Here is a 27,786-nt window from a genome sequence, read left to right as displayed (position 1 = left end):
TTATCTCATCCTTGAGATATACAGCACTGCAAATAATGTCCCAGGATAATAAAAATTGATCATTGCATGTCGGTTGCACTTTCTGTTGAGCTGTGTAAGTAAGTGCACCTTGAGGAGGAACCCAAGGCAAACCGGTCCTCAAACTAGGAATGTAATTCAATAGTATTTAATTGAATTTCAATCCAGTATTGAATCAATTTACCACATCTGATCAGGTTTGTCTTTCAACTGAAGCTCATATACAGTACTGTGCACAGATTTTAGGCTCTAAAAGTAAAATGAAGTAACTTAATAAACATAATAAACCACATTTTTCTTTTGAAAGACTGAAACCCATTATTATGTAACTAACTGGTTAATTTTTAAGACAAGTTGGGATGTAGCTGTAGTTTGTGAGATGTCCAGCAGCCAGTCGGTGGTCAAACTAGCTTGTTAGCCCTGGTTAGCTTGATTTTAGCTCGCCATCTGGACTTACACTATAACTTAACTAAGTGGACTGTAAAGCCTTGTTGTAGAGAGTGAGCTTTAATGCAGTGCAGCATTCAGGTGATATTGGAGAAAAAGCCACTACATACTTGTGAGGGAAACTAAGAGCCCTACGAAACTTTTTATTAAAAAGAGAAAATAAAACAGATAACTCATTTAATAATGCATCAGTCATTCATTTATTCAGTTTTTGTTACTACAGTAAACATGGTGATTCTATCAAAGTCAGCACCTTAACGGTTACGAGTTCTGTTACAAGTAAGTGTTGGCAGCACCAAGTGAATGCAACGTAAAATCTCCCACATGCTCTCGTCTGTTCCAAATAACGGTAACTGTAACTGAAGAGATGCAGTCGGTCACAGACATTGTGTTCCCGCTGTATCCTAGATATCCAAGAAACTTAAATCCCTCATGACATTAGGTGCAATATTTGATAAGATTGACGATTGTTCTCCGACACTGGGTTGTAATTTCTAGCATCTCTCAACACTGGTTCTCTTACTACCTGGAAAATAGACAATCATGTCTCTTAATTGGCCAGAATTAAACTCAGAATGCCTCAAGGGTCAATTTGGGGTCCTTTTTTATTTTCTGATAAAGACTATGGTGGCTTAGCGGTTAGCACTGTTACCTCACAGCGAGACGGTCCTGGGTCCATGTTCATGTTGACGGTTCCATTTGCCTATTTAAGCACATGGGAGCTGGATAAGTAATCCCGATGATGGAGAAATATTATGCTGAAAAGGTGTACTCATAACATGTGTCATAACATTTCATTTTAGAGATCACAAAGTACAATGTTTAAGGTTAAAACAAGGTCAAACAAAGAAGTTCTGAGGCAGAGATGAGAGATGAGCTGTCAGTATCTGGAGCTCACACGAGTCAGTCTTGCCGCTTGACTCCACTGCTTTTTCTTTGTTCTCGTGTTCACATCGCTGTCCGGACACCATCACTCCCCCTCAGACAAGAAGAGGGGCTGACATGAAAGGTGGGCGCACAAGATATGGGTGAAAGATCAAAAGGCGGAATGAGCAGGAGTCCACAAAGCAAGCATCTACACAGAGCACATAGAGGAGTGCTGTTCTTACCGGTCTGTCTTTTGATTATCTGACTCTCACCAGTCGTACAAGGCAGACATCATTACCATAGCACAAGTTCCCCCTTTGCTTTTATTTGCCTTTGACTGTAAATGTCAAAGAAGCCCTTTTTTTTGTCATTTATTCATGTATTAAGGTCTGCTGGTTTTGTCTCATATTCAGTAGTCTGAGGATTCAGTTCTCTCATTTTGTATCATTATTATCATTTATAGGCTGCTGTAGGAAAGTTAACTGTTAATGTTACACCATCATACAGCTTTCATGCTCTACCGATTTATACTGTCACCCTATTTGTTAATTTTTCAGTCAGTTTTTGGCTCTCAGCTGGTTCCTACTGAATATATATATTTTATGATGTGGTCACAAATATACTGTTACATTTAAGGTTCAGTAATGTTCTAAACAGCTGGTCACTATAGTTTTATCAAATGTGGCTCGAACAGGAGGAAATAGTGTATTTGTTGGGGACTATTTTAAGCATTGGATTGATACACATTTGGTGCTCTAGTGATTATTTCTGCCAGCAGGACTGTGTGTGTGACTGATTCAAAATAAACTACAGTGTGTGTTTGTGGTAATGCAGGAACATGTCACTAAGTGCAACAATGTATCTCATTGATGTGTTTTTAATAGCTTTTGGGCAACAATAGTCTCGGCCATATCAGGCTTTCCAAATTAGGCTTTTGAAACTAATAACTACTACTAATTATAATGATAACATCTGGCAAAATGATTGATCCATACTGAAATATGGCACAGTTTGGTTGTAGTGTTAATAAAATGTGTATTAACCACATATACAAAGGTAATGAACAAGGCAGATTGTGAAGATGCTTATTGTGATGCTTGCAAAGTGAAGAATAGGCCTGCAATAAACAATTATCTTCATTATTGATTAATTTGCTCATTATTTATTTTATTTTATTGATGTAGCCCATAAAATATAAGAAAAGGGTGTTTGGTATTTTTGCCTTGAAGAATAACTGCAGTGAATAAGTTTATATATAACATAATTTTATGGCAATCAGCTAATTGATAACTTGACTAATTGGTTTCAGACTTAGATGCAGATGGGTGACAAATAAATGGAGAAACTAACAAAGTGTCTTATTGCATGTTAATACCATGTGTAAATGGAGTGATAGGTACCCCATTTATACCTGGTATTGACATGCCACCTGTTAACCCTAACCCTAACCCTCTTGATACGTTATTTCGATAAGTAAAAACATGCAACCGCAGGTGTAGCTGCATTACTTTTTGGATCTCAGCCAGGCGTAAATGCAATCTGTACAGTGTGACCACATTCATAGGAAAAAAACAACCCACTAAGTTGAAAGGTCACCTGGTTCCGCTTCTTCCTGTCAGCTAAAGCAAGCCCAGCAAAAGATTACAACTATTAGCAGTATCTAAAAGTCTTTCCTTGCACAAAGCGATTTAGAATTGAATGAAGTTCATTCATGGTAGCAGTTTCCTTGACCTGTGATGTGTTGTGGTTATTGACAAGTCCACCAACTCCGCCCAGCTAATTTGTATATGCAATCACTATGTGAACACAAAAGAAAATGAGAATGTATTTTAACAAGGTGATAATGCAAAGACCCTTGGTTCGGATGTCATCCCGATATTATATCCAGACACAGATCATATGTTAATACCTGGTGTAAATTAAACCAGGTTCTCTAAGTGTGTGTCGCATTACCGGAGTGATGACCTCGATAGAGATAGAGACATTCCCGCATTTGGTTTTTTTTTTAATGATGATGGTGGATCATTTTCATCCCCATCGCACCATTCAGTCAGTCCTCATGTTCTGTATGGAAGAATCTGCATTAGCTACGTTTCTCTACTCATTTATTCATTTTTGTCGTTTATTGGTCACCAGTTTGTATTGTTGGTTTGTAGATAGCTAAAGACAGAAAATTAGTATGAGACGGCTGCCAAGTTGAAAATGCAAGCAATCAACGTACTGTCAGAATAACAGATGGCTGGTTCACTCTTGTGAGATGCTCATCACTTTTCTTTTCATCCCATGGACAAACAACCCATTGCCTTCATTGTATGTCTTCATCCATGCATGATTTCATATTGTCACTTTGGGATGAATTTACACCTAGTTGGTTAGCCTTTGTTGAAGGCAAACAAACAGCTCTTTCTCAGTTAAAAGTACTTCTCTTGATTCAGTCAACCCTACCTTGCACCCTTCTTTTTTTTTTCCTGCCAAGCTCGTCATTTCTGACAAGGATAATCTTTCCTTCAGGGATTATCAAGCTATCCTGTAGTCATCACTTTTTGTCAGCTTAGCTCATATTAGCCAGCAACCCATGGCTTAATGGTCTGAGCTTTGTATCTCAGTTCAAAAGGAACACCGAAGATTTGTGCCATTCAGCCATAAGTCGGTTAAACCAGCATGGTGGTCGTTCACAATCCCAGTTCCACGGTTCAAAGCCCAATCAGGGAAAATGAAGCGCCCAGCTGTTGCCAGAGGTATCCCAGTAATACCTTCCTGTAAGAAAATAAACGTTGAGTGGAGCTATATTGGAGCAAGCCGGACTTAGCCTCCTGCCCTTGCCACATACTGTGGGGAAAATGGAATAGAGATAGGTATGTTCACATGTTGGGTACTTAGAACATACGTAGTTATTTCATTTTAAAGGTCAGGGCGGACCCCGACTGTGACTTAATTGCTCAATTGGAGAAATCAGCAATTTGACTGATGTGTCCTGCCTTTGGGTTGGTCTTGTGGCAAACCAGGAGCCTCTAAAAACTGCAAACACCCCCACCCCCACCCCCACCTCTCTTTTCCCCCAGCTTCTGAAGAGCAGAGTTCAAAATAAGTGATCTACCACAACACACAGCAAATGGTCTCTCAATCAGAAAAGGACATGCACCCACCACACAAAGTGTAGAGCTGAATAAACAACTCCGTCTGCGCCAGTGTTTGCTTTCGATGGGCCGCCCGACTCCCCAGCGTGGCACACAGTGACGGGCATGCAGAACATTGAGCTTTTGATTTGCGAGTCTTTCCCATTGCTTAAAAAGCCTGAAGGCTGGTTGACTGAATTAGGAGTTAGAGTGTTATCTCCCCAACAGAGGCAGAGTACTGATTGCTGCCCTCATTGGTAGTGAGGAGCACGTTTTCCTGGTGTAATAGCTGCCATAGAAACCACATCAGGCAAGTAATTGTTTAGGAAACCTCAGAAAATTAAGAGGACAACATTAAAATGCGTTTGCTCGGCTTCGTTTTGCTTCTCTGAGGGTACATTTTTTATCAAATGTTCAATTTGTGCGGCTGCAGTGTCACACTAGATTGACAGCAGTAGGTCTATTTTTTAACTTTCTTTGTCTTCTTGGATTCCAAAGAGTTAGAACAGCAAACCCCATGGATATACGCACTGTCAACTCAATGCAGGACATATAGCAATGCTAGTATGTGTCTAGATGCTGGTTGGTATACGCTAAATTGTAGCTGACAAAGACAGGTTCTTCACAACCACAACAACTTTCCTCTTATACTGCTGGCTTCAAAACAAAAATGCAGAATTAAATCAAACATTTGTCAAATGGAGTCTAATGTGCTGTTACTTCTTGTGGAAGTGACGAGCAAGTAAATGTAGTTATTTCTTCTCATTAGGTTTTGATGCTTGATGAATTATGTCGAGCAGAATTACGTTATTCAAGACAGCAGAATGTTTCAAACCTCCAGTTAAATATTGATAGTTAAGCAGCCAATACTGTGCTATACATCATTTCTGTTGGTGTTAATAACATTATACTCATTAAGTGAATTACCAATATCTATGAATACAGACACTTTTCCAAAAAAAAGACAGATGGATCAGTCAAATGTATTTGGAAGACAAAACTAAAGTTCAGTTCATGGTTTTCATGGACAGTTGTGGACTTGCACAAAGACCTCAGACACAGTTCCATACACACTGCAATCAGGGGTTTGCAGACACAGATGCGTTCTACATGTATGCATTAGAAAACAAGGTGATAACTTTCCAGACTTGTGGTTTTCTAGCTTTAATCACTTTTGTCTATTACTCCAACTGGACTGGATTGTATTTCATTGTCTCACTGATACTTTAAAAGACACATCCACATCAGCCACTTGTACTGAATGCAGTTGAAGAGTTCCTGTATGTTGCAGAACATCAAGAACATGTCGGTGTCCAACTTCCACATTCAACTGTAATGGAATAATGTATTAGTCGGACCAGACTCCTGCCAGGTGTAAACCCAAGTTCTTGTAAGCAAATAACAAACGTTTTCTTTGCTACGCTCTGACCATCCAGCTTTTCAATCCAAAACATCATTAGCCCCGTTTCCACTGCAGGAACTTCAGGGTAATTTTACGGGGCCGGGGCCAATGGTGCGTGTCTCCATTGCAGGAACCTCCCGCGAAGGACTGTCTCCCGGAACTTTTACGGGGTCTAACCAAGTCCCTGCCTCTGGGTAGGTACTCCATACGGCCCCGAAAAGTTCCTGGGTGGGGTTTGAGGTTTACTTGGTGCTGATTGGGTATACTCAAAGCGGGATGTGGCATCAACAGAAAGCGCTAAAATAAGCAGCATTTTTAAAACCCAGCAGAAGAAGAACAGTAGTAGAAAGAGTCTACACTGCCGGAAAAAAAGTTCATAGCGTCCACCGTCATGTACAGGGACACACAAACCAGAAACGCGGCAACCACCTCAACTCCCTCCATGTTTACCTCCTCGTTGTCATTTTCTTTGTTATATTTTTGGCGAGTCACCTCTGTGACGTCACGGTCAGAGTCCGGTGGGTCCTATCTGGGTCCTACTCTGCTATGGAGACACAGCGGTTTAGAGGACAGAGTGAGAAGATGTTCCTGTAAAGTTCCCGCCTACAAAGTTTGTCAAGTCCGCCTACTTCCTGAAGTTCCTGCAGTGACTGGGAACCTCTAGCAGTTCAATGTTGTGCACACAATCAGCCACACCTGCTACTGCCTCCTGCCAGTCAGAGCAGCTTTATGGCTCGACCTAGACTGCAGATTAAATGCAGTTACTAGCAAATAAACTTTACTGTACTGATAAATATAAAATATAATTAGTTCATTTTGAACCATTCAACACTCTCAAAAAAATTAAGGGGTCAGAGAGCACCTGAAAAACAGCATATTTGTTGTGGTTTCATGGTTACTGTGCCCTCAGTGTGCAGCCTCTCTCTACACTGAAAACTTTCAACAGTCAGAACACGGGCCTATATTTCCTCTGCTACTCGCAAAGGTGGTGACACACTGAGACATTGTCATGCCAGTGACATGGAAAAAAGGATGACTGATGTTATCTTTAATGAACAGTGAAACTGATTCTGCCATACCGGTAACCCTTTGCTATGTTTCCAGGGTGTTACGGCGTAGATGGCGAGAGCGACTCCATCATGAGCTCCGCCTCGGAGAACTCGACAGAGCCTTGGTTTTGTGATGCCTGTAAGAACGGAGTGGCTCCCAGCTGCGAGCTCTGCCCCAACCAGGATGGCATCTTCAAAGAGACCGACGCCGGAAGGTGAGATACAGTAGCACATTGACCTGGTGGTCAGTTGCCATTTACAAGAGGCAGCGAATGGAACGTGTTCAGCAAACAAATAACGCCTAATGACCTTAACTGGTCAAAATGCTGCAGGCAGCCAAAGGCTATCTAAATTGTACATATATTCAGCAGTGGTAGAAAAGGAAGTTGGATTAAGGAGGAGAGAGAGAGAGAGAGAGCGAGCTGGTGGAGGAATGAGAGAGGGGGATGGTGGGAAGAGGAGAGATAGAGGAAGAAAACGAGTGAGAGAAAAGAGTGTTATGTGAAGCGTGGAGACTTCAGCCACGTTATCGCTGATAGTGCTCCTCAGCCAGGCTGCACCCAAATTTACTACTTCACTAGAGCATGAAAAACACAGCAAATTAAACTGTGAAGCGGTTGCTTGCTAGAGATGGATATCTTTATATTGGACTTCGGATTCTCTTCCCTAAAGTCCACATTTGAAATTGTGTCACACCATACCATAGCCAGAGTCTGGGGCTACATAAATCTATGAATCCATTTCTTTTTGAAGTGTCTGAGCAACTCACTGCAGCCAATTTCATGATATTAAGTTTGTCATTGTCTGCAGTAATTCTCCCTACGCTAAATGCAAAAATAACCACAGCCATAGATTTTTTTTTATCACGTATGCAGAAATCAATATATTTTAAATGTCACCTTTTTAAAAACTACTTTTCATTTTCAGCCCACAGTTTTCATATTAATGTATAGTACTTTGTTCTGTTTCCCTTCAACAAACCAGTTTATCAGCCAATTTGATTTTCTTCTTCTATGTTTTCAGATGGGTGCATGTGGTTTGTGCACTTTATGTTCCTGGAGTAGCGTTTGGAGACATCGATAAACTACGACCAGTGACGCTCACAGAGATGAATTATTCAAAATACGGGGCCAAGGCAAGTACTCTCTAACATACTGATTAAAAACATGTTGTGGCTTCATTGTTCATTCAATTAGGTTTTAGTTACATGTTTTAAATCCTGCATGAATTATATCTTCCAAGCAGTTGAAGTGTCAGTCGAGTTGTGAGAGATGAACACAGTTGAAGTGTCAGTTCAATTGTAGGAGATGAAAGTGTCAGCTGAGTCAAAATAGATGAAATTTGTTGAAGTGTGTTGATTTGTAAGAGTTAAAAGAAGTTGAAGGGTCAGTTGAGTTGTTAGAGATGAAAACAGTCTAAATGTTAGTTAAGTTGAATGAAATGAAAGCAGTTGATGTGTCAGTTGAGTTGGGGGGTGGGTGGGGTGAAAACAATCAAAGTGTCAGTTGAGTTGTAAAAGTTGAAAGCAGCTCATGTGTGTGGTAAATGCAATTAAACTATCATTTGTATAGGCACTGAACATAGAGAGAGACTCCACATGACAGTTGAAGTATATGCAAGCATTGACAACAGTTGGTATTTCAGTAGAAGTACAAGAGATGGAAGTAGTACTAATTGTCTTTTGAAAAGGAAACATCTGTTTAAGTGTCAGTGTTTACTCTGAAAGCAGTTGAAGTAAATACATTGACAACAGTTGACATTGGGCAGGAATTATATTGTGGCCAATCAGCCAGAGTTGTGGATGCCCCAAGGGTGTGGCTGTAATGCCCATGTGACTAACTCACGGTTCCCAGTGTTTCGGACATCATGCTGGTCATCAACAGTAGAGTGAGATTTCTCCCACTTCCACAAATATATGTGTAATGTTAACATGAACATTAACAGCTAATCTGCTAGCTAACATTAGATAACAATTAATGACATGTGATAAGCACAAACAGCTAAACCAAGTACAGTGTAAGTATTAATACATGTTTTAAAGTTAGCCAGGATTTTGCTGAATAGTGTTAGCTAACTACTAACATTCACATAACAGGATACTATCTTTTCAGTGTGATGTGATATTAACACACCATCACAAACACACACACACACACACACACACACACACACACACACACACACACATGCACACGCACACACACACAAACAAATCCATTTCTCTGTAAGCAGACAGCCACTTCTCAGTTGAGACACATCAGGAGAATCTGTTGACTGTGACATGACTGGCAGCTATCATCCCTGCCTCTCCTTGAGAAGTTTCTCATCAGTGTGTGTAATCTTTTAATGTGTTGAAAAAGTCTCCTTTTTATGACTGCTGCTATGATCTCAGACTCAAATCTTACTAGTTGCATGATTGTTGAAACTTGAAACTTGATAATTAATTTAGATCAACTTCCAAAGTCCATTCATAGACATTTTTTTAAATTATTTAAATAGTTCACTTTTTTTTAAATCAATAAGACAGCATTTTGTGGGAAAGTCAAACATTCAGTGTACAATTTTAATAAACACTGTACTGTTTTTTCTATACAGTGACCCTTAATTATTATTTTTGAATCTTAAGTTTTGATCTTGGTGTCCTACATTTGCTGTGATGCCGCAATACATTTGTATTGATCAAAAGCCAAAGTGACCTGACCCTAAAAATGACTTAATTCCAGGCCTGATACTACACGTGTCATTTTTAATTACTTTTTAATGAGTGTGTCCTGATATTCATGTAAAGTATATAAAGGTTTCTTGGTATTTAAATTTAGCGGGCACATGAGGCCTTGATCACGTGGACTGCCGCACACCACTATACTACAGCAGGCTTGGTTGGACATTTTGAGTGTCTGTCAAAAGACCTGTTTTAGTCAAAGAATGTGGCGAGAGAAGAGAAGAGAATTCTCAGAGGGAGAACAGAGTGTGAAGTTAAAACATTTCATCCATCACGCTTTCACATTAACACACTGTGTGCTGTGTCTACAGGTGACACATTCACTGACTCATAAGAGGAAATGACATTGACTTAGACAAGGTGTGTGTTTTCTGTGACTAAACCATTGAAAAAACACAGGCTGTGTTTAACAAGATGTCCTGTTTGGTCGTGGTCCAATTGTGAAGCATTGTTCAGTGTTGTCTCCCTGTTGTCTTCTGTTGCATTTAGGAATGCAGCTTCTGTGAGGATGCCCGCTTTGCCAGGACCGGTGTGTGCATCAGCTGTGACGCAGGGATGTGTCGCTCCTACTTCCATGTCACCTGTGCACAGAGAGAGGGACTCCTGTCTGAAGCTGCAGCAGAGGAGGTAGAGGAAACCATAATGGACTATTATCACTTAACCTTTCTTTTAAAGACATGAAAAAATATCCCAATATTGTACAATTTTACATACTTTGGTAGTACACTGATAACTATTGCTATGTCATGTCTGTAAGCTATGAACATTCATACTGTAACTGTGAGCACTGACCGTGTTTGACCACACTGTGATAAACACTGGTACATTTGGTCTTTGGTCAAGTGTGTTAACAATAGTAACTAGCGCTGCTAGCTGCTTAGCAGATATTTAAATGAGTAATTGAGCTTTAGCAATGCCATTCAAACTGTAGTGCAGCACCAATACATATATACACTCCAAGAAGGATATTTTCATTTTGTGACCAGCTAAACAAAATTATGATTTAACACACAAAGACAATTTGTATAATTTCACTTAAAGGGGCAGGGTCTAGAATTCAGTGCCATCTAGTGGAACAGACTTGGCAGAAATGTAATATAATATTCATAAGTATGTTTTAATTAGTGTATACTCACCTGAAAAAAAGAAACAAAATGTTTTTGTTACCTTAGAATGAGCTCCTACATAGAGAGCTTGTTTTCTTCCAGCTCTTATGATGCAGAAACCTACATCATGATGCTAAAATATATGTACTTCAACCAAAATTAGAATTTCCAGATATGAATACATCTGGAACACTAATATGAAGAAAGAGAATTATATAAAAAGATCAAAAAAATAATGTATCTGCCTTTTAAAACTCAATATCAAGATAAAAGTTTGACTTGAATCAGTCCGATGAATGATGAATCAGCATTTTGTGTTCCTGACTCTGAGTCACCTGACACCTGGGCTGCTTCTATGTGTTTCTCTTCCCTCCTTAAACTTATTTTTTCAATTGTGAATACATTTTTTTTACTTTCTCTTTGTTTTTTCTCACAACCGCTGACATTACATCCTCTAATTCTATCTCCGCTCTCCCGATTCCTTCACTCTCTCTGGAAATGTAAAAAGCTTTCCTGTTAAAAGTGTGAGTGAGCAGGAAGTACAACTTGAACTGTTAATTATTGTAATTATGGACAAACAGCACACAGGGGGAAAGCATCAGCAGTCCAGCTATCCAAACTATTAAACTACATCAACATTACTGTAATGTAATGCAGCAGCAGCAGCACATAAACTGGACAGTTAAAACACTTCAGCTTCACTGAAGAGCTACTTTGTTGCTTTTTGTCTGACATTATCATTTGATGGCATACTCTGAACTCTCGTTAATTTTCCGTCCCATGAAAGCAGCTCCAGTCTACCTGCTAGCTTCAGAATAGAAGGCTTGTTGGGTTTAAACATCAGTGTAGCAGGAGCTGATGGTGGTTTGTTGGTCAGTGTTAACAGTAACAGCTGCTAAAATATGAAGAGATGGGGGTCAGGCAATAATAGGGAAAACCCTGCACATAACATAAAGACATACATTGTTTTGTTTTTTTATTCTTTTCCCCTCTTTTTTTGACATGTCTCTTGGGGTAAGCCGATTTCTCTTCCACTTGCCCGACATAAAAAAACCCTCCACTTGTCCCGGACAAGCGGACAATTGATACTTTATTATATATGGTATAAATAACTATTTATGAAGATGCCTGTGTGTATGACAAATGTTAAAGTCATCTAAAAATGTACCTTAGCTTAATTTATTTCAAAGAACTTGATTTTTATGTTTTTGAACATGAATCTAGGTTTTAATACTCTGTTTCTGCTGTTGTTGGGCAGTTCATACATGCACCACATACATCAGTAAAAGTGTCTAGAAAAGTGCCTACACACTGCAAACCTCTTAATCCAGTCAATCGCACAGAAAAGCTTCTATCTACTGATTGCATCGAGTGAAAAAAGTCTGTCTTAAATCATTCCAGGAAGCCAGCATTTTGAAAAAAAGGCATCTGCTTTCTTTTTATTGTAATTTTCATCCTGTGACAGAGTGAGGAACAGATGGGACTAGCTTGTAAAAGGTCAGCGTAGTAAAAGCTGTTAAATATAATGTCCCTGTTGTGTTAATACAAGCATGTTTTTCTTTCCTCAGGATATCGCCGATCCATTCTTCGCATACTGCAAACAGCACGCAGACCGCTTTGACAGGAAGTGGAAGAGGAAAAATTACCTGGCTTTGCAGTCGTACTGTAAGGTCTCTCTGCAGGAGAGAGAGAAACAGCTCACACCTGAAGCTCAGGTAAAGTGCAACATTAACACCATCCATGCATATCCACTGTGAGGAAGACTGCTGAACAGGTGTGAGGAAGATGTTCAAGTTTGGGACATTTAGCTATTTGTTCAGTAGAGAAGATTAGTCTTAAGTTTGGGTTTTAGGGTGTATTATTAAAATGTTAGTCTCCCTCTAAGTATCAGTTTATTTCACATGAATACTTTCATCTTTAAAAATACTTTTCCAAGACAAGCACAGAATGAAATCGTCATTATTTCACTTATTGTTAGCTCGGGTTCAAGTTTTAACAGGTCATATTTTTTAATACTGCAGCAGTGTCACTTCCAGAACTGTGCTGAGACAGTTTACACTTAATATAGCTGCTCTTGAGATCTTTTAGTTATTATGAGGTGAACAAGCAGCCTCCACAACAATGAGTCATGTGCTTAATGGCCTGTTATGGTGGAGTGATTGGACTTTTCTGGTAAGATAATACAACACACACATATAAAAGTGTGTGGGCACCTCTGTGTATATGTGTGTACTTGTGTTTTTCAGTGAAATAATATGTAAATGCTACAGCATACAGCGATATTTAACAGGAGAGAATGTTGAAGCACACACATACATAAACACAGGTGGGTCTGTGTAGCAACCAGTTTCATACTTACATTATATACAGTAGATTCTATTTATATGAACTCTCCACACACTGTGGGCGCACCTCATTGTTTTTAACAAAACCTCCTTTTAAGATATTTGTCTGTTTATGCATGTGTTATAATAGTCAGCACACTAACATTAGTCACCTCACAGCCAGCCAATCATCAATGAAATTAACAGGCATGCAGAAAACATAAGCAGTATAAGCAGGTTTTAGTGAGAAGATTTTAAACAGGGTGTATCAGCTACTACTTGAATCCCCTGCGATGCTCATATGAAGTTCAGTTAGAAGCCACCGATGGTTTGTGTTCATTAGAATTAATGAGTATATGTGTATTTCTGTTTTCACACGTGTGTTTTCTCCCGCAGGCCAGAATCACGACCCGCCTGCAGCAGTACCGCGCCAAAGCAGAGCTGTCCAGGAACACCCGGCCTCAGGCGTGGGTGCCCCGGGAGAAGCTGCCGCGACCGCTGACCTCCAGCGCCTCGGCCATCAGGAAGCTGATGAGGAAGGCGGAGCTGATGGGCATCAGCACCGATATTTTCCCCGTGGACACGTCGGACGCCAACGCCAGCATGGACGGACGCAGGAAACACAAGCAGCCCGCCCTCACGGCAGACTTTGTCAACTACTACCTGGGTGAGAAAACACATGATTTTATTCTGCTCCACTCACTGCTGATGGTGCTTTAGTCCCTCTCAGACTGCAGACATTTAAATTCAAACACTTCTTTTTTTCTCTTAATGCATATTCTTATGTAACAGTGTATAGAGACCCCTCCATGTCTTACACAAAGGGCAAAAGTCCAGAATACAGCAACAGTGTGGAAGCTCCTTGCTTGCAGTGTGTGAAATGATTGCTTTAAATTTCGATAAATAAACAAGAAGGCATTAAGGACAGAAGCATTCAAATATACCCTAATTCAAATACATGGGATGGACAAAAATTAGAGCTGTCCTTCACTCAGGTTTTATTTAGTTCTTTGTATTTCTTGTTCCATGTATTTTGTTCTTATAGGCATACATTCTTATTATTGTGTTCCTTTCTTTAAAACACCTATATTCATGTCTGCACCCAGTTACTGCAGTTACAGTTAAGTTAAACTAAACTGATATAACAGCTACATGAGTTTCATATTTAACCTATAATCAGGGTTCCTGCAGTCTTAAAAAGTTTTATTTTAGATTTTCAGAATTGAAGGTCATAATATGTTAGAAAAAGTCTTGTTTTTAATTATGGTAGGTGTTCAATTATGAGGTGATGTCTGGTTGCATGAGAAATGTTGGCCGACTCTGTGAGTGTGAGAACTTCTTCTTTTAGACTGTTGTCAAAATCAAAATAGCTCCTTTTTTTTTTTAAAACAGTGTAACAGTGGGATACCTCTCATCGCATTTACCATTAATTCGATCACTTTACTTTATTATACTTTAACATATATTGTTATATGGAGATACAAAAACATCCCTGTTAATATTTCTATTTATATCAATATCAAATTGGTTTCAAGCATAAAGCTTAGCCTGATTGTGCATTCATTTTGCTTCATTTTTTCTGTCAAGGTCTTAAAACACATTCAATTTGATTTCAAAAAGTGTGCAGCAACGCTTGTGTTTTAATGCTACTTTTCATCATTTGTGATGTATTAACGTCAGATTTACACACAGTCAGAGGAATAAAAAGTGTGTTTCCTGGTATTAGATCCGTTATAAAACCCAAGCCTCTTCTGACAGCAGCTGGCAGAAGAGGCTTGGGTTACTGGATGGTAGAGGAGGAGACAGTACTGATGCTGGTATTCGACTTTTGGACTCAGGACCTTATCGACTGATGCATTGACTCAGTGACTTTTCAAAGGCAGATGTAGACAAAATGTTACCTCTCAGTATAAACTGAATTGTGAGAAGATTTAAAGGATATCCCTCTGTAGGTACTGAACATTGTTGTGGTGCCGTCAGACTGCCTTAAATCAGAAAAGCACCCTGTGACAGGTACTATTAAAAGGAGGATTTAGTCCTTTCAAACATGAAACCTACAGTATTGCTTCTCTAGTCTGCCTCCAATCCAAAGTCAGCAGTGACACTAGTACTACTGTTTTTCTTTCCTTTTCTATCCACAGAGTACTGAGATGAAAACATGATGCTTATCTGTATGTTTGCCAACAGCCATTCTCATGGTCTTGTGCTCCATGCACTTATATTTACTGATATGCATCTACAGCATCAATAAAATGCCCTTTTATTTTATTTTATAGTATCCTAAGTATAGGAAAGATATCTGATATTATGTTTGTATTTTTAAAGAAGCACTTACCTCCTTACAGCACTTACTTTATGAGTTATTGTTTGAATACCAGACTCAAGCATGAAGCCCCAAAGAAAGGCATTTTCTCCTCAAATGAGTGATTATGATGGCAGATGTGGCAGCAGCGCCACGCCAGTAACCTTGAGAGCATACTCCATTAGCCTGCAGCAGAGGGCCTATCTGCCATCAGTACACTATCTCATGTGCTTTTTTTCCTGTATATAGATTGTGATCGTGCTATTGATTTTTGTCCCATTGGTATTCAGAGCGGAACATGCGAATGATCCAGATCCAGGACAACATCTCCGAGCAGAAGAACTTAAAAGACAAGCTGGAGAGCGAGCAAGAAAAACTGCACGTGGAGTACAACAAGGTCAGCAGCACAATCCTTCCACATACACCCACACAGCTGCTCTATCAGAGACAAGTACTCACCCTGACATTGAAATGATTGGTGACAGAAATTATTTCAGTGCTAACACTAAAATAAATTAGATTATTAAACAAACAATAGACTATATGAACACCTGCTAAAAACGGAAGTAGCTGTGTTTTATTAATGGGAGTTTGATGAAATTTACTTCAAATGTGTAAAAAAAAACAAAAAATCTGATTTTAGAAATTAGAGATTAGTAGTCCAAACTACCAATCTCAAAACAAGTCTAAAGCTGTCTCCCAAAACCAAACTACATATTAGAATAATTCTCAAATCTACTGCTTAGATTAGTGCAACTTTTTCACTTGTTATTTCCAGCTGATGTAGCCTCTTGACTTTAGCTTGCCATTAAATCTGGTAGAGAAAAATGTAATTTGTCTAATAGTAATTTGTCCAGTACCATCAGCCTCAGCTTTGCTTTGTGTTTAGAGCTAACTATCAAATGTTAGCATGTTTAGCAGGCTAACCACAGCACCTCTGTGACTGAGTACAGCCTCGCAGAGCTGCTAGCATAGCTGTTTTGGTAGATGAAAAAAAACAAAACTCTAAAAATACTAAAACCACACGATCCTTAATTATAAATTAGTAAGTCGTACATTTGACATTGAACATTAGCTTGTTACTATGTTGAAAATGAGGACAGCAGGGTCAGAAACAGCAGTTAAATGTCTCACACTGTGTCTCAAATCACACACTTCTGTTAGTACACTGAGTACATGTTCTTGTGCAGTGTGCAAATTTCTACATTTTAGTGTTATCTCAAATCCAATACAGCCATTGCACACTTACCGGAAATGACGATTACTTACTTCTCAGTTTGAACACACTCAAAATATTAAGTGCAAGTACAGAAGAAGAGGTTTGAGACACAGCAACAGTCTTGTGTATTGTTATATACAGTGTTCTTGGTCTTTGCACCGTGCTGGCTAGCTGTTACCTTTCTGCAGTTTAGCAATGTGAGAATTAACAGTACTGCTCTGCTGCATGTCTGTAGTGGAAATATATATTGTTTAAGTTGAAATAAAATTTGGAATTGTAATTTGGTATTTGGTGGTATTTTATATGTTAAATAGTTTGGCCTCCTTGTGAGCACTGGCTTACCCAACATGATAAAATGAAGTGGGCTACAGAGATCTGTGCCACCTTTTGTTCCGTCTGTCCTCAATCATGTGACCTTTGAGAAGAGGCTGCCGCTCCATCTGTCACCACGAGGAGGGGAATACAACGACAGAGTAAAAGTCACGAGAGTTAATGTTGCGTTCAGTCTTCTGCCGTGCGTGTTAAGCGTTATTAATGGGGTGTGTGTTGCTAATTGCGCTGCTTGAGTTGCTTTTACACGGCTTCGGCCTTGGAGGAAAAGCCCGTGGAGGAATGTCATTACAAGTTCAAGGTTTACATGTGACAGAAGATTTGTAAAGTGTTAACATCAAACAGTCGCAGCGCAAATAAACGTACCGAATTATAATATTTAGGAAGCTGTGTTATATGTCCTACACAAAATACATAAAACTGTAAAAGTGTCTGTACTTGTGTTTCTGCACTTCACTCCACTCATCTAGACAGGCAGAGTGAAACAATAACATATTGTTTTTGTTTTTTTAATATTTCTGTTTTTAGTGGCTTTTAATGAACACTGTTTCCCACAAACCTTAAAATCAACTCAACCCCTTAAATATGAATGAAGCAGTGTTTTTCAACATTTTACAATATACAGCACTGCTCTATATTTAGCTTTTATTATTATTATATTTAATAATGAATAGTTCAGAGCTTGATAGTGGTCTTTTTAAATAGTCTGTGTGACTTTTACTAAACACAGGTCGGTCAGGTGTGTTTATTATGGATATTTAAAAGTTCAACTTTTCATTTGTTAGAAAAAAAGCCATGTCTTATTTTAAAGTTCCCTAAATGTATTTTGTCTTTCAAATAAACTCTAACAATGAGGTAGAATATTTCCATCTGATTTTTAAAAAATAATCTAGAAGAGAATGTCAGACAGAATAGAGTTGTAGATCTTAATAAGAGACTTTTTGCAGTGTAAAATGATTGAGTAATTAACAGTATGAATGCTACATAATGTCTGTATGTGTAATGTTGTCTCTTCTCTGATGCTGTAGCTCTGTGAGTCTCTGGAGGAGCTGCTGAATGTCAATGGAGAGCTGAGGAGTGAAGGCCAGGCCATATGGACTCTGCTGGGGGGCATCCTGGGCCAGGTACCACCACCACCACCAGCAGCACCTCCATACACACACCCTCTCCTCTTCTCTCTGTCACCTCTAACCATCCTGCTCTCCATGTAAACAATAGCTGTCTGCTGAACTTTGCGGAACACTCCCATTTATAGATTTCCTCTTTTTTTAAATTTGTGATGGAGAGTTCTCCAGATATCAAACAGCAGCACTGTGGAGATACTGCAGTCTGTTTATAACAAAGTCTTTCATTTTGCACTAACTGATTGACCTGTCATTTGGCATGAAGTCAGACCTGACTGAAGGTAAAAGCTGTCTCCACACTTCTGGTTCCTATGGCAACCGATTGCAAAGATGTGCCACTGTGGCTGATGGGCTATTTGATGAATGTGAAACGCAATCTGCAGAAACAGACTCAGATTTCTGTGAAGCAGCTGAGATTACTGTGAATTTACACATGATTCTTTACATACAACTAACATACATGCAGCTCATTACTATAATGTAGCTTTGTAACATACATGCAGCTCATTACTATAATGTAGCTCTGTAACATACATGCAGCTCATTACTATAATGTAGCTCTGTAACATACATGCAGCTCATTACTATAATGTAGCTTTGTAACATACATGCAGCTCATTACTATAACGTAGCTTTGTAACATACATGCAGCTCATTACTATAATGTAGCTCTTTAACATACATGCAGCTCATTACTATAATGTAGCTTTGTAACATACATGCAGCTCATTACTATAATGTAGCTTTGTAACATACATGCAGCTCAGCACTATAATGTAGCTCTGTAACATACAGGTGCATCTCAATAAATTAGAATATTGTGGAAAAGTTAATTAATTTCAGTAATTCAGTTTAAAAAGTGAAACTCATATATTATATAGATTCATCACACACAAAGTGAAATATTTCAAGCCTTTATTTGTTTCAATCGTGATGATTATAGCTTACAGCTAAATAAAACCCCAAATTCAGTGTCTCAGAAAATTAGAATATTGTGAAAAAGTTCAATTCTCACATTCTAATCAGTTTATTAGCTGCAAAGGTTTCCTGAGCCTTTAGATGATCTCTCAGTCTGGTTCAGTGGGCTTCACAATCATAGGGAAGACTGCTGACTTGACAGTTGTCCAGAAGACAGTCATTGACACCCTCCACAAGGAGGGTAAGCCTCAAAAAGTCATTGCTAAAGAAGCTGGATGTTCACAGAGTACTGTATCCAAGAATATTCATAGAAAGTTCAGTGGAAGGAAAAAGTGTGGTAGGAAAAGGTGTACAAGCAACTGGGAGAACCGCAGTCCTGAGAGGATTGTCAAGCAATGGCCATTCAAAAATTGGGGGAGCTTCACAAGGAGTGGATTGAGGCTGGACTCAGTGCATTAAGAGCCACCACATACAGACGTATTTAGGACATGGGCTACAACTGTCACACTGTCGTGTCAAGCCACTCCTGAACCAGAGACAACGTCAGAAGCGTCTTACCTGGGCTAAGGATAAAAAGAACTGGTCTGTTGCCCAGTGGTACAAAGTCCTCTTTTCAGATGAAAGTCAATTTTACATTTCATTTGGAAATCAAGGTCCCAGAGTCTGGAGGAAGAGAGGAGAGGCACAGAATCCAGGCCGTCGTTTACCTTTCGAAGTTCTGCGTCGAGGGAATGCATCGTGTTTTGTCGCGGTGCAATTAACCGCCAGAACGGTAGGGGGATGTGCTCCTTTCCTGAATGGTTATCGGTGTCTCTCGTTGATTCTTTGTTTAGCTTCCGGCTTTTCCGGTCACAGTAAACAACAATGGCAACCGAAAGAGAGAGGATCTTGCTGCAGTTGTTGAATGTTGAAGAAAATATGCTTTTATTGCACTTGTTCGATAAGACGCTCTTCTACTTGGTCCATTTTCGTTGTGTTTACCTCCCTGATCCAATGGTGGGGTATAGGCAGGCGACCGGGAGTTCACGATACCGGAAATACGTCGCTACCAAGCAAACCAATCACAGCCCTTGCGATCTACGACGCCTCGACGCGTAGTTAGGATTTTTTGGAGGTGCACGTCAGGCGACGCTGACGTTCCGACGCAGAAGCCTAAATCAGCCTTTAGAGGGAGTGGCTGAGGTCCTTCCTAAATGGCTATCAAAATAACAACACCTCCGCAGTTTAAAGCCGACGTTTGGAAGCACTTTGGCTTCCAAGTTAAAAAAGAGATTAAAAACAACGAGTTAGATAAAGATAATGCCGTTTGTACGCTTTGTCATGGAAATTAATAACATGGAGAGGCTGTTTTGAATGAAATAGTTTTGACTCAATTTGTCCTCTGATCAATATCATCTGATGTACATATAAAGGTACTTGTGTTTTCATCTCTATTTATATCGCAATATCGTGATAGATTGTGATACTATTGTATCGTGACCCAAGTTTCGTGATATCGTGATAGATGGTGATACGTATTGTATCGTGAGGTTCTTGCCAATACTCACCCCTGTACATGTATGTATGTTCTTGAAACATTTTTATTAGTTCTTTAGGCCACTCTAAAAACAAATGTGGAGCTTGTCTGTCTGATGTAATAATTTCTATTAGAATTGATGTCGGCAGCAACAGAATCTGGACACAAGTGGTTAGCTGAAGACACATAACAGAGACAGGTTTGAACAGCAGTGTGTCTCAGCTGTCCACATATGATTGGATCACCTGAGTCAAGAGTTAACAGGACTTTAGTTAGTATTTTCTCCTCACCTGTGTCATGACCTTACAGATTAGAGGATGGAGCTGACTCTGACCCTTTTATGTAAAGTTTTTGTAGAAAATAAATAGAATATCCACTCTAGTGCTCAGGACAGTGCAGTCCCTCCTGTAGGGATTTATGTATATTAGTATCAGCTAAATCCATAAAAGCCTTATTAAAGGAACGGTCGTTGAGAGTATGGTCTGTGTAGATAAATGGTCAAATGATGTTCAGACTGTGGCGAGGCAGCAGAACAGACAGGAACTGGAGGCAGACTGGCAGTGAATCTACAATGACCACCATAAATCACCTAATTATGAACACGCGTGCTTTAAGTAGCAACATCAGTCACAGCACCACATGCTTTTGTGTCATCTATCTGCCACATTTTCATCTCCTATTTGTCATCGTGCCCGTGCATTTGCAGAAATTATTGATGTCCCCAACTGGGACTCTCATCCCTCTTCCAGTACACAGTCAGTGCTTTTGTTCTCAGTGCTGTGGAAGTTTAACACTGCTGGCAAATCTACAGGAAAACACTGAGAGGAGGAGACATTTTCTACCACACTCTATAAAACTCCATGAGGCTCAAACAGCTGCCGGCCAACACATAGTAGAACCGGGTTCCACTTAACTGAGTCGAAGTGTCCATCAACACACTTATAATGTACAGCAGGTACACTGAGGTCCAAGTGTCAGATTCAAAACTTCATCAATCAATTAATCAATCAATCAGTCTTTATTTGTATATCACTTTTTATACATAGTTATGTAACACAAAGTGCTTTACATAATGAAAAACAAAAACAAACAAACAAAAAACACATTACAACCCCCCCACACACACACACACACACACATTCCCTGCACATCCACACAATATATATAACACTATATATATACACACATGGACAGGAACTTAGGAAGCACTATCATAACTCAGAGGTCACATAAAGTGTAAAAATTCAGAATAGCCAAATAAAATAAAAGATTAATATAATGCAGTAAATAAATAATACAATAAAATCACTATATAATAAAGTTAAGGTGCACTGACGGATATTATATTTATTATGACAGAAACGGTTGAAAAGCAGATAATTGTCACATTTTGAGAAGCTACAAATAGCAAATGTTTAACATTTCATCGTGACTGGAATCATTAATTTTTGTACTAATCAATGAATGGACTGTTCATTTCAGACTCTAAACTCATTAAGATTATTAATTTCTCTTCAGTTTTTTAGTTGCAAAGAAAAGGTTGATGTTTGTTGATCATGTGTGCAGCAGCATCACAGAAGAGCTTCTTGTTGTTTCTTTAACAAATGAGGAGGCTGAGCTCATGTGCTTTAGTAGGTTTGTCTTTAATAAAAAAAAAACAACCTTTGAAACAATGTTTACAATGATTATAAGAAGAAAAGCTTCTTTCTCTTCCTATAGAAACATTAAGGGCTGATTTCCTGGACAGGGATTAAACAGTCCAAGACTGAAGTTGTTTCTCAATGGATCAAAAAGAGGAAAAAAAAACAAAGACTGTAATAAACTGGTCCAACAGTGGAGACCAAGCTGAGTCTGAGTCAAACCCCCTCCACACAGTCACAAGTCTGAGATAATTAAAAAAAGACCAACTTGAAGTGCTGCAGCCCTGATTGGTTTGTTGAGAGCAGCTGTCATCACATGTACCCTCCAGACTGTGCGGAGAGATTTTAACATGATAGAATCTGATACGGGATCAGAGAGCTTTAGGCCCCAAAATTGCAGCATTAGTGGATTATATTCACAGCTGAGACACACAACTTACACTTTCAGAGCCACTTACTTGTGCACAGCTCCTTTCAAGTGATGTTTTTACGCCACAGCTTGATTTTCATTATTTTACCATCCTGAATATGGTAAGAAAAAAAGGCTCTCAGCCACAGAAAAGTGGGCAGTCTGCTCCAGCTCTGCAATGTTTTGATGAGTTTTCCCCCTGAGGACACAGCAGCCTGGCAGGAATCCAGACAGCTTAAAGCCACTCTCTATTTATAATCTGCACCTTTTAAACTTCTTCATCTGTCTGATAAAAGCACGTTAACAATGTTGAGACTGCTCCATATCAGCGGTGGGCAACTCTTCATAGTGGCCAGGTGCAAGCAGACTGCAGTCCATGTTGCGCAGATAGCCCCGGCAGGCCCCTTGTGCTTTCGGCCCCCACCCCGTCTATCAGGCCCTCCCTGCGGGGGAAGCTCCCTCCGCGCTCGCAGGCAGAGCGCACTCAGATTAGAGCTTCCTCGGGGAAAACCTTGTCTGTTTAGTGACAAACTCAGTCCCTACGAGATAAGTTTTCTAATTAACCCGCGTGGCAGCAGAGCACCTGAGATGCAGGAGGAGAATAAACCGGCTATCTGCTGCTGCTGCTGCTGCTGCCACTTTTCACCCGACACATACAACAGGTTCCCTTCTCCTCTCTCCCATTACTTTTACTGCTATGATGTATTTATTAACGCTTCCTTCGGACAGTTTAAACTCTTTGGCACCAAAAAAGCTAACGATGGAGCGTCACAAAGCACCTGCTGGGCTGTGATTGGTCGGTGGACAAAAGTAACCTTTGTACATTTGAGGCCACGAAACAGAAACATGCTTCACTATATCAGTGATTTACTCACCCAAATAAAATAATATCCCTCGTAGTGGTACCCAAAGCAGTTGCCATGGCATCCTCGTGTACCCTGTGACAGAATGAGGGTACCACAAGATTTGTTCATTTCCATTTCTTTCACTTTCAATTACAATCATAAAGTTTGAACCATATTTGTGATGCTGTGTTTTTGTTTTTGTCAGAAACTAAACACTCCAGCTGTTCTGAAGGCTCCTAAAGAGAGGAAGCCCAACAAGAAAGAGGGAGGACACCCCGGAAAGTCATCCAGCCTGCCAGCAATCCTCTACAGGTAATAATACAACGTTTGCAGAGATGTTTAGAAGGATTAAAGACAGGGTGAAAGTAGTGAAAGCAGGGTGCACTTGTTGGAAATGTCATCAAATACAGCAGGTAGTCTTGTGGGTATCTCACTGTGTATGAGCATTACTGTTTTTTAGACTTTACAGACTTTAACAGACACAAGTAAATGATGCATCCACTGTTTCTAGTGTCCATTCCATCCTTCATGATTAAAACATGTGCACAGAGAAGGAAAAAGAGGTCTAAAAAGGTCAAAGCAACACTTGTAGTATCAGTGTGGCCTTCATCAGGGTCATTATAAAACACATTACATTCATTATTTAGATAGGGGAGTTAAAAATCTGAAAACAATTCAAGAAGCAGCCAATAAGGTATCTACTAAGATGGGTTGGGTATTAGGGTTGGGCGACGTCAACAAAACTGGCATATGACTAAAGAACCAGGGGTCGGGAACCTTTTTTATTTATTTTTTTTAAATCTCAGAAGAGCCAAATTTAATCAAAAGACTGTAATGCGGGGTGGAATTGCGCAATTCATTTGCAGTCTGGACGCGGAGTGGTGTGGATCTCCTCTCTGCTCTGACTGCAGCTGGGTCTGCAGCGCGAGGCTACTGTGAACCTGACCACCTGTGAGTGCTTTGGGACGGGGGAGGGGCTCACAGCAGCACCCGCAGCTCGTTGAGGACAGTAACTGCAGAGCTATATGTGCTTTCACTTCAGAGTCTCCAAAACACCAGAAAAGTCTCCAATAACACCAGAAAAAGTCGCTAGATTTGTCGCTAGTCGCTTTTGAGAAAAAAAGTCGCTAACAGGATTTGGAAAGTTGCCAGATTTAGCGAGGAAGTCGCCAAGTTGGCAACACTGTTCTTGTTGACTGAAATGGAGGGAAATCTGTGATTTTGTTTGATGTTGTCATGGCAACGAGCTGCGAATGTAACAATATTGTGCAGGCTATGTTTACGGAGTCAAATGAGGTGGAAAGTGAAATTAAATTTCTCAGATAGACCTACGTATTTGCCACGAAGCCTTGTCATTTTAATATAAGTAGTATTGGCTGTTGTTTTAGCCTTCCTCTAGGACTATGCTTATCCCTTTATTTGCAAGTTGTTTTTTTTCGCCAACCCATTTCGTCAGAGAGCCCTGGCCGTGCAGCAAAGGAGCCAGTGGTGGCTCGCGAGCCCCAGGTTCCCGACCCATGCTATAGACCAGGCATGTCCAAACTATTCCACAAAGGGCCATGTGGCTGCAGGTTTTTGTTCCAACCGATCAAGAGCACATGATTCAACCAATCAACTGTCTGAAGACTGAGATCAATTGATTAAATGATTCAAGCCTGGTCTGTTCCTGATTGGTTGGAATGAAAACCTGCAGCCACATTGCCCTTTGTGGAATAGTTTGGACACCCCTGCTATAGACGATGAAATGTGGGGGGTTAACGATGGTAACGTAATGACTGTAGTAGTTAGCCAAAAGTGCCATCAGTCACCACTATGTCTATCAGCATATACCCATATTGGGTATGTGGTCATGTGACTTCAGGCCAATTATCAATCAATCAATCAATCAATCACACTTTATTTATACAGCAGCTTTCATATCGACTAGTGTAGTTTCAAAGTGCTTTACAGCTGATAATACGAGAGAACAAGTGACAATATAAATAAAAGGAATAATAAACAAAGAACAAATTAATGCACACAAGAGAAAATAAGAATGAAAGTTTAAATAAAATAAGTAAAAAATAAGTAAATAAATAAAATAATGACATAAATAAGTAAGATAAGAGAGAAAAGAGAAAGGGTTTAATAAAAGTAAAAACTGGAGTATGGTGTAGAACAGGAATCCTCAAACGGCGGACTCCGGTCCGCATCCGGACCGCTGGACAACTATCTGCGGACCCTGGTCTAATCTTAAAAAAAGGAAAATCTTGCATAAAATATTATTATTATTAAATGAGAGTGTTCACGCGAGTCATAATTATCCGTTTTATCGCTGGTATGGATGTGTGACTCCAGTCCTTCACCGTGTGTATTTTGGTCTCCATGCCAACAGTGCGCTGATTGGCTGTGACTTGTTGGGCGCGGTTGCAGTGCGACCCACATTTTTACCGCAGCACTACAGTTCTTTCCTCCTTTCTTGTGTCCTTTGTGCCTGTATTTTAAAAGAAAAGTGTTGATATTTGTTTGGATTATTTGCAGGGGTTGTGAATGTATTTTGTTTTGTTTTATATAAGTATTTATTAGAATTTATGTTAAAACGAAAAATTATTTTTGTTTTTGAGTATTTATTAGATTTTTTGGGTTTTTATGAAAAGGACATTTTGTTTTGTTGTTAAAATTTAAAAATACATTTTATAGTTGAGTGATATATTCTATTTTTCTACTATACACCACTGTATTGTTAAGTTGGTTGGTGGTGGATACATTGATCTGTTGTGGCTTGACCCGCTAATAAACGGACCTTTGAATCATTGAAAACATTTTTTGTGGACCTTTTAAGATTTGTATTTGAGGAACACTGGTATAGAATATGGTGTTATTGGATACTCCCCTTGCCCTCCTGCCTGTCTTTAATTGATAATAATGATTGGCCTGAAATCACATGACCATATACCCAACCCTTTTTAGTAGACACCCCATTGGCTGATACATATCTGGATGCACATAATTTGTTATTTTTTGTGTATATATATATATATATATATATATATATATATATATATATATATATATATTTTTTTTTTTTTTTTTAAATATTTTTCAGCTTTTTATCTCCCCTATTAAAATGCTGTTTGTAATGTGTAACGACCTTCGTCTCACTAACTATTTAACATCATGTGTTTCTGCAGCTGTGGCATCTGTAAGAAGAACCAGGACCAACATCTGCTGGTGCTGTGTGACACCTGCAAGCTGTACTATCACCTGGGCTGCCTGGAGCCACCTCTAACACGCATGCCCAAGAAGACCAAGAACAGCTACTGGTGAGTAGTGTGTGTGTGTGTGTGTGTGTGTGTGTGTGTGTGTGTGTGTGTGTGTGTGTGTGTGTGTGTGTGTGTGTGTGTGTGTGTGTGTGTGTGTGTGTGTGTGTGTGTGTGTGTGTGTGTGTGTGTGTGTGTGGACATGTCAGGGATCTTAAAGAGTATTGTTTGGAATCATACAGCCTGGTGAATCCCTGCATGCCTGAGCAAACACAGACACAGAGCAAGACGATTCAGGGGAGCCATTAGTGAAGGTTACATACAGATTCCTCAGAAGGAACACTGGCATATCAATGCGGTGCTCCGTCAGTCTTGACCGTTTGCTGGCTGCTGAGGCTCCACCGTGAAGCACGCCGCCATGCCTGAGAACATGATTCAACATGACAGAAAGGAAACTACAGAGAGAAGGAGAGGAAGAGGACAGGCAGAGGAAGGGCTGCTGTGTGCAGGAATTGATTTAATGACGAGAACACATGCACCAATATAGAAAGAACTAAGAGGAGCAGCAGCAGTAGTAAGAAAACAACACATAAAACTGAAAGTGAAAGAGACAACTGTGCATGTACTGTAAACCAACCACATGTGAATGTTGTTTCCTCTGTACAATCATCACAGTAAAACATGCAGTATGACGAAATATAGATGGAATTTCAGCATAGTAATGGCAACCTGACATAAGAGTTAGATGTTAATTGTGTGTTTTACTAATGGACTCTACTGAACATCTAATAGCAGTTTGTAATCATGTGTAGTCAGACTGGTCCAAACTGTAAAATATTTTTGCCCGAAGTCTGACCTCTTTGTTTTTGCCGACGAGGCAAAACCAAACTGCTTTACTACATTGTGTCTGCAGTAAAAAAAAAAGGTGTAGTAGTTATCTGCTCTTCATCATTCTGTGTGTTTGTTAGCTAACCTCACCATCATCATTCACAGTGGTTGTTAGACAGTAGGGTTCTTCCATTGCCTTCATTTGAAAACCCTTTAATTATGATACACATGTAGAAAATGTAACTTCATCATTTGCTTACCACAGCAAATTTTCAATTCTATTTTATTTATATATCGCCAAATTATATAAATTATATATCGACCACATTAGCATATGTTATTAAATGAGAATGAGACTAATGTTG

At 39.6% G+C, this 27,786-nt stretch overlaps 1 protein-coding gene across 2 annotated transcripts in view; it reads left to right on the top strand.

The window, feature by feature from the left end:
• The window catches only part of phf14 (PHD finger protein 14), an 88,897-nt gene that overhangs the window by 11,853 nt on the left and 49,258 nt on the right, over positions 1-27,786 (top strand). For both annotated transcript variants that reach the window (XM_062436280.1, XM_062436281.1), the window contains exons 5-13: positions 6,955-7,114; positions 7,923-8,034; positions 10,111-10,248; positions 12,296-12,442; positions 13,448-13,718; positions 15,644-15,750; positions 17,931-18,026; positions 23,560-23,666; positions 26,525-26,656. In XM_062436280.1, coding sequence (XP_062292264.1) covers positions 6,955-7,114; positions 7,923-8,034; positions 10,111-10,248; positions 12,296-12,442; positions 13,448-13,718; positions 15,644-15,750; positions 17,931-18,026; positions 23,560-23,666; positions 26,525-26,656 — 1,270 coding nt within the window. The remainder of the gene's footprint in view (positions 1-6,954; positions 7,115-7,922; positions 8,035-10,110; positions 10,249-12,295; positions 12,443-13,447; positions 13,719-15,643; positions 15,751-17,930; positions 18,027-23,559; positions 23,667-26,524; positions 26,657-27,786) is intronic.

Source organism: Scomber scombrus, chromosome 16, assembly GCF_963691925.1.
Source record: "Scomber scombrus chromosome 16, fScoSco1.1, whole genome shotgun sequence".
NCBI classification, from domain to species: Eukaryota; Metazoa; Chordata; class Actinopteri; order Scombriformes; family Scombridae; genus Scomber; species Scomber scombrus.
Note: the sequence above shows the minus strand (reverse complement) of the source record. Positions and strands in the feature narration are given on the sequence as shown.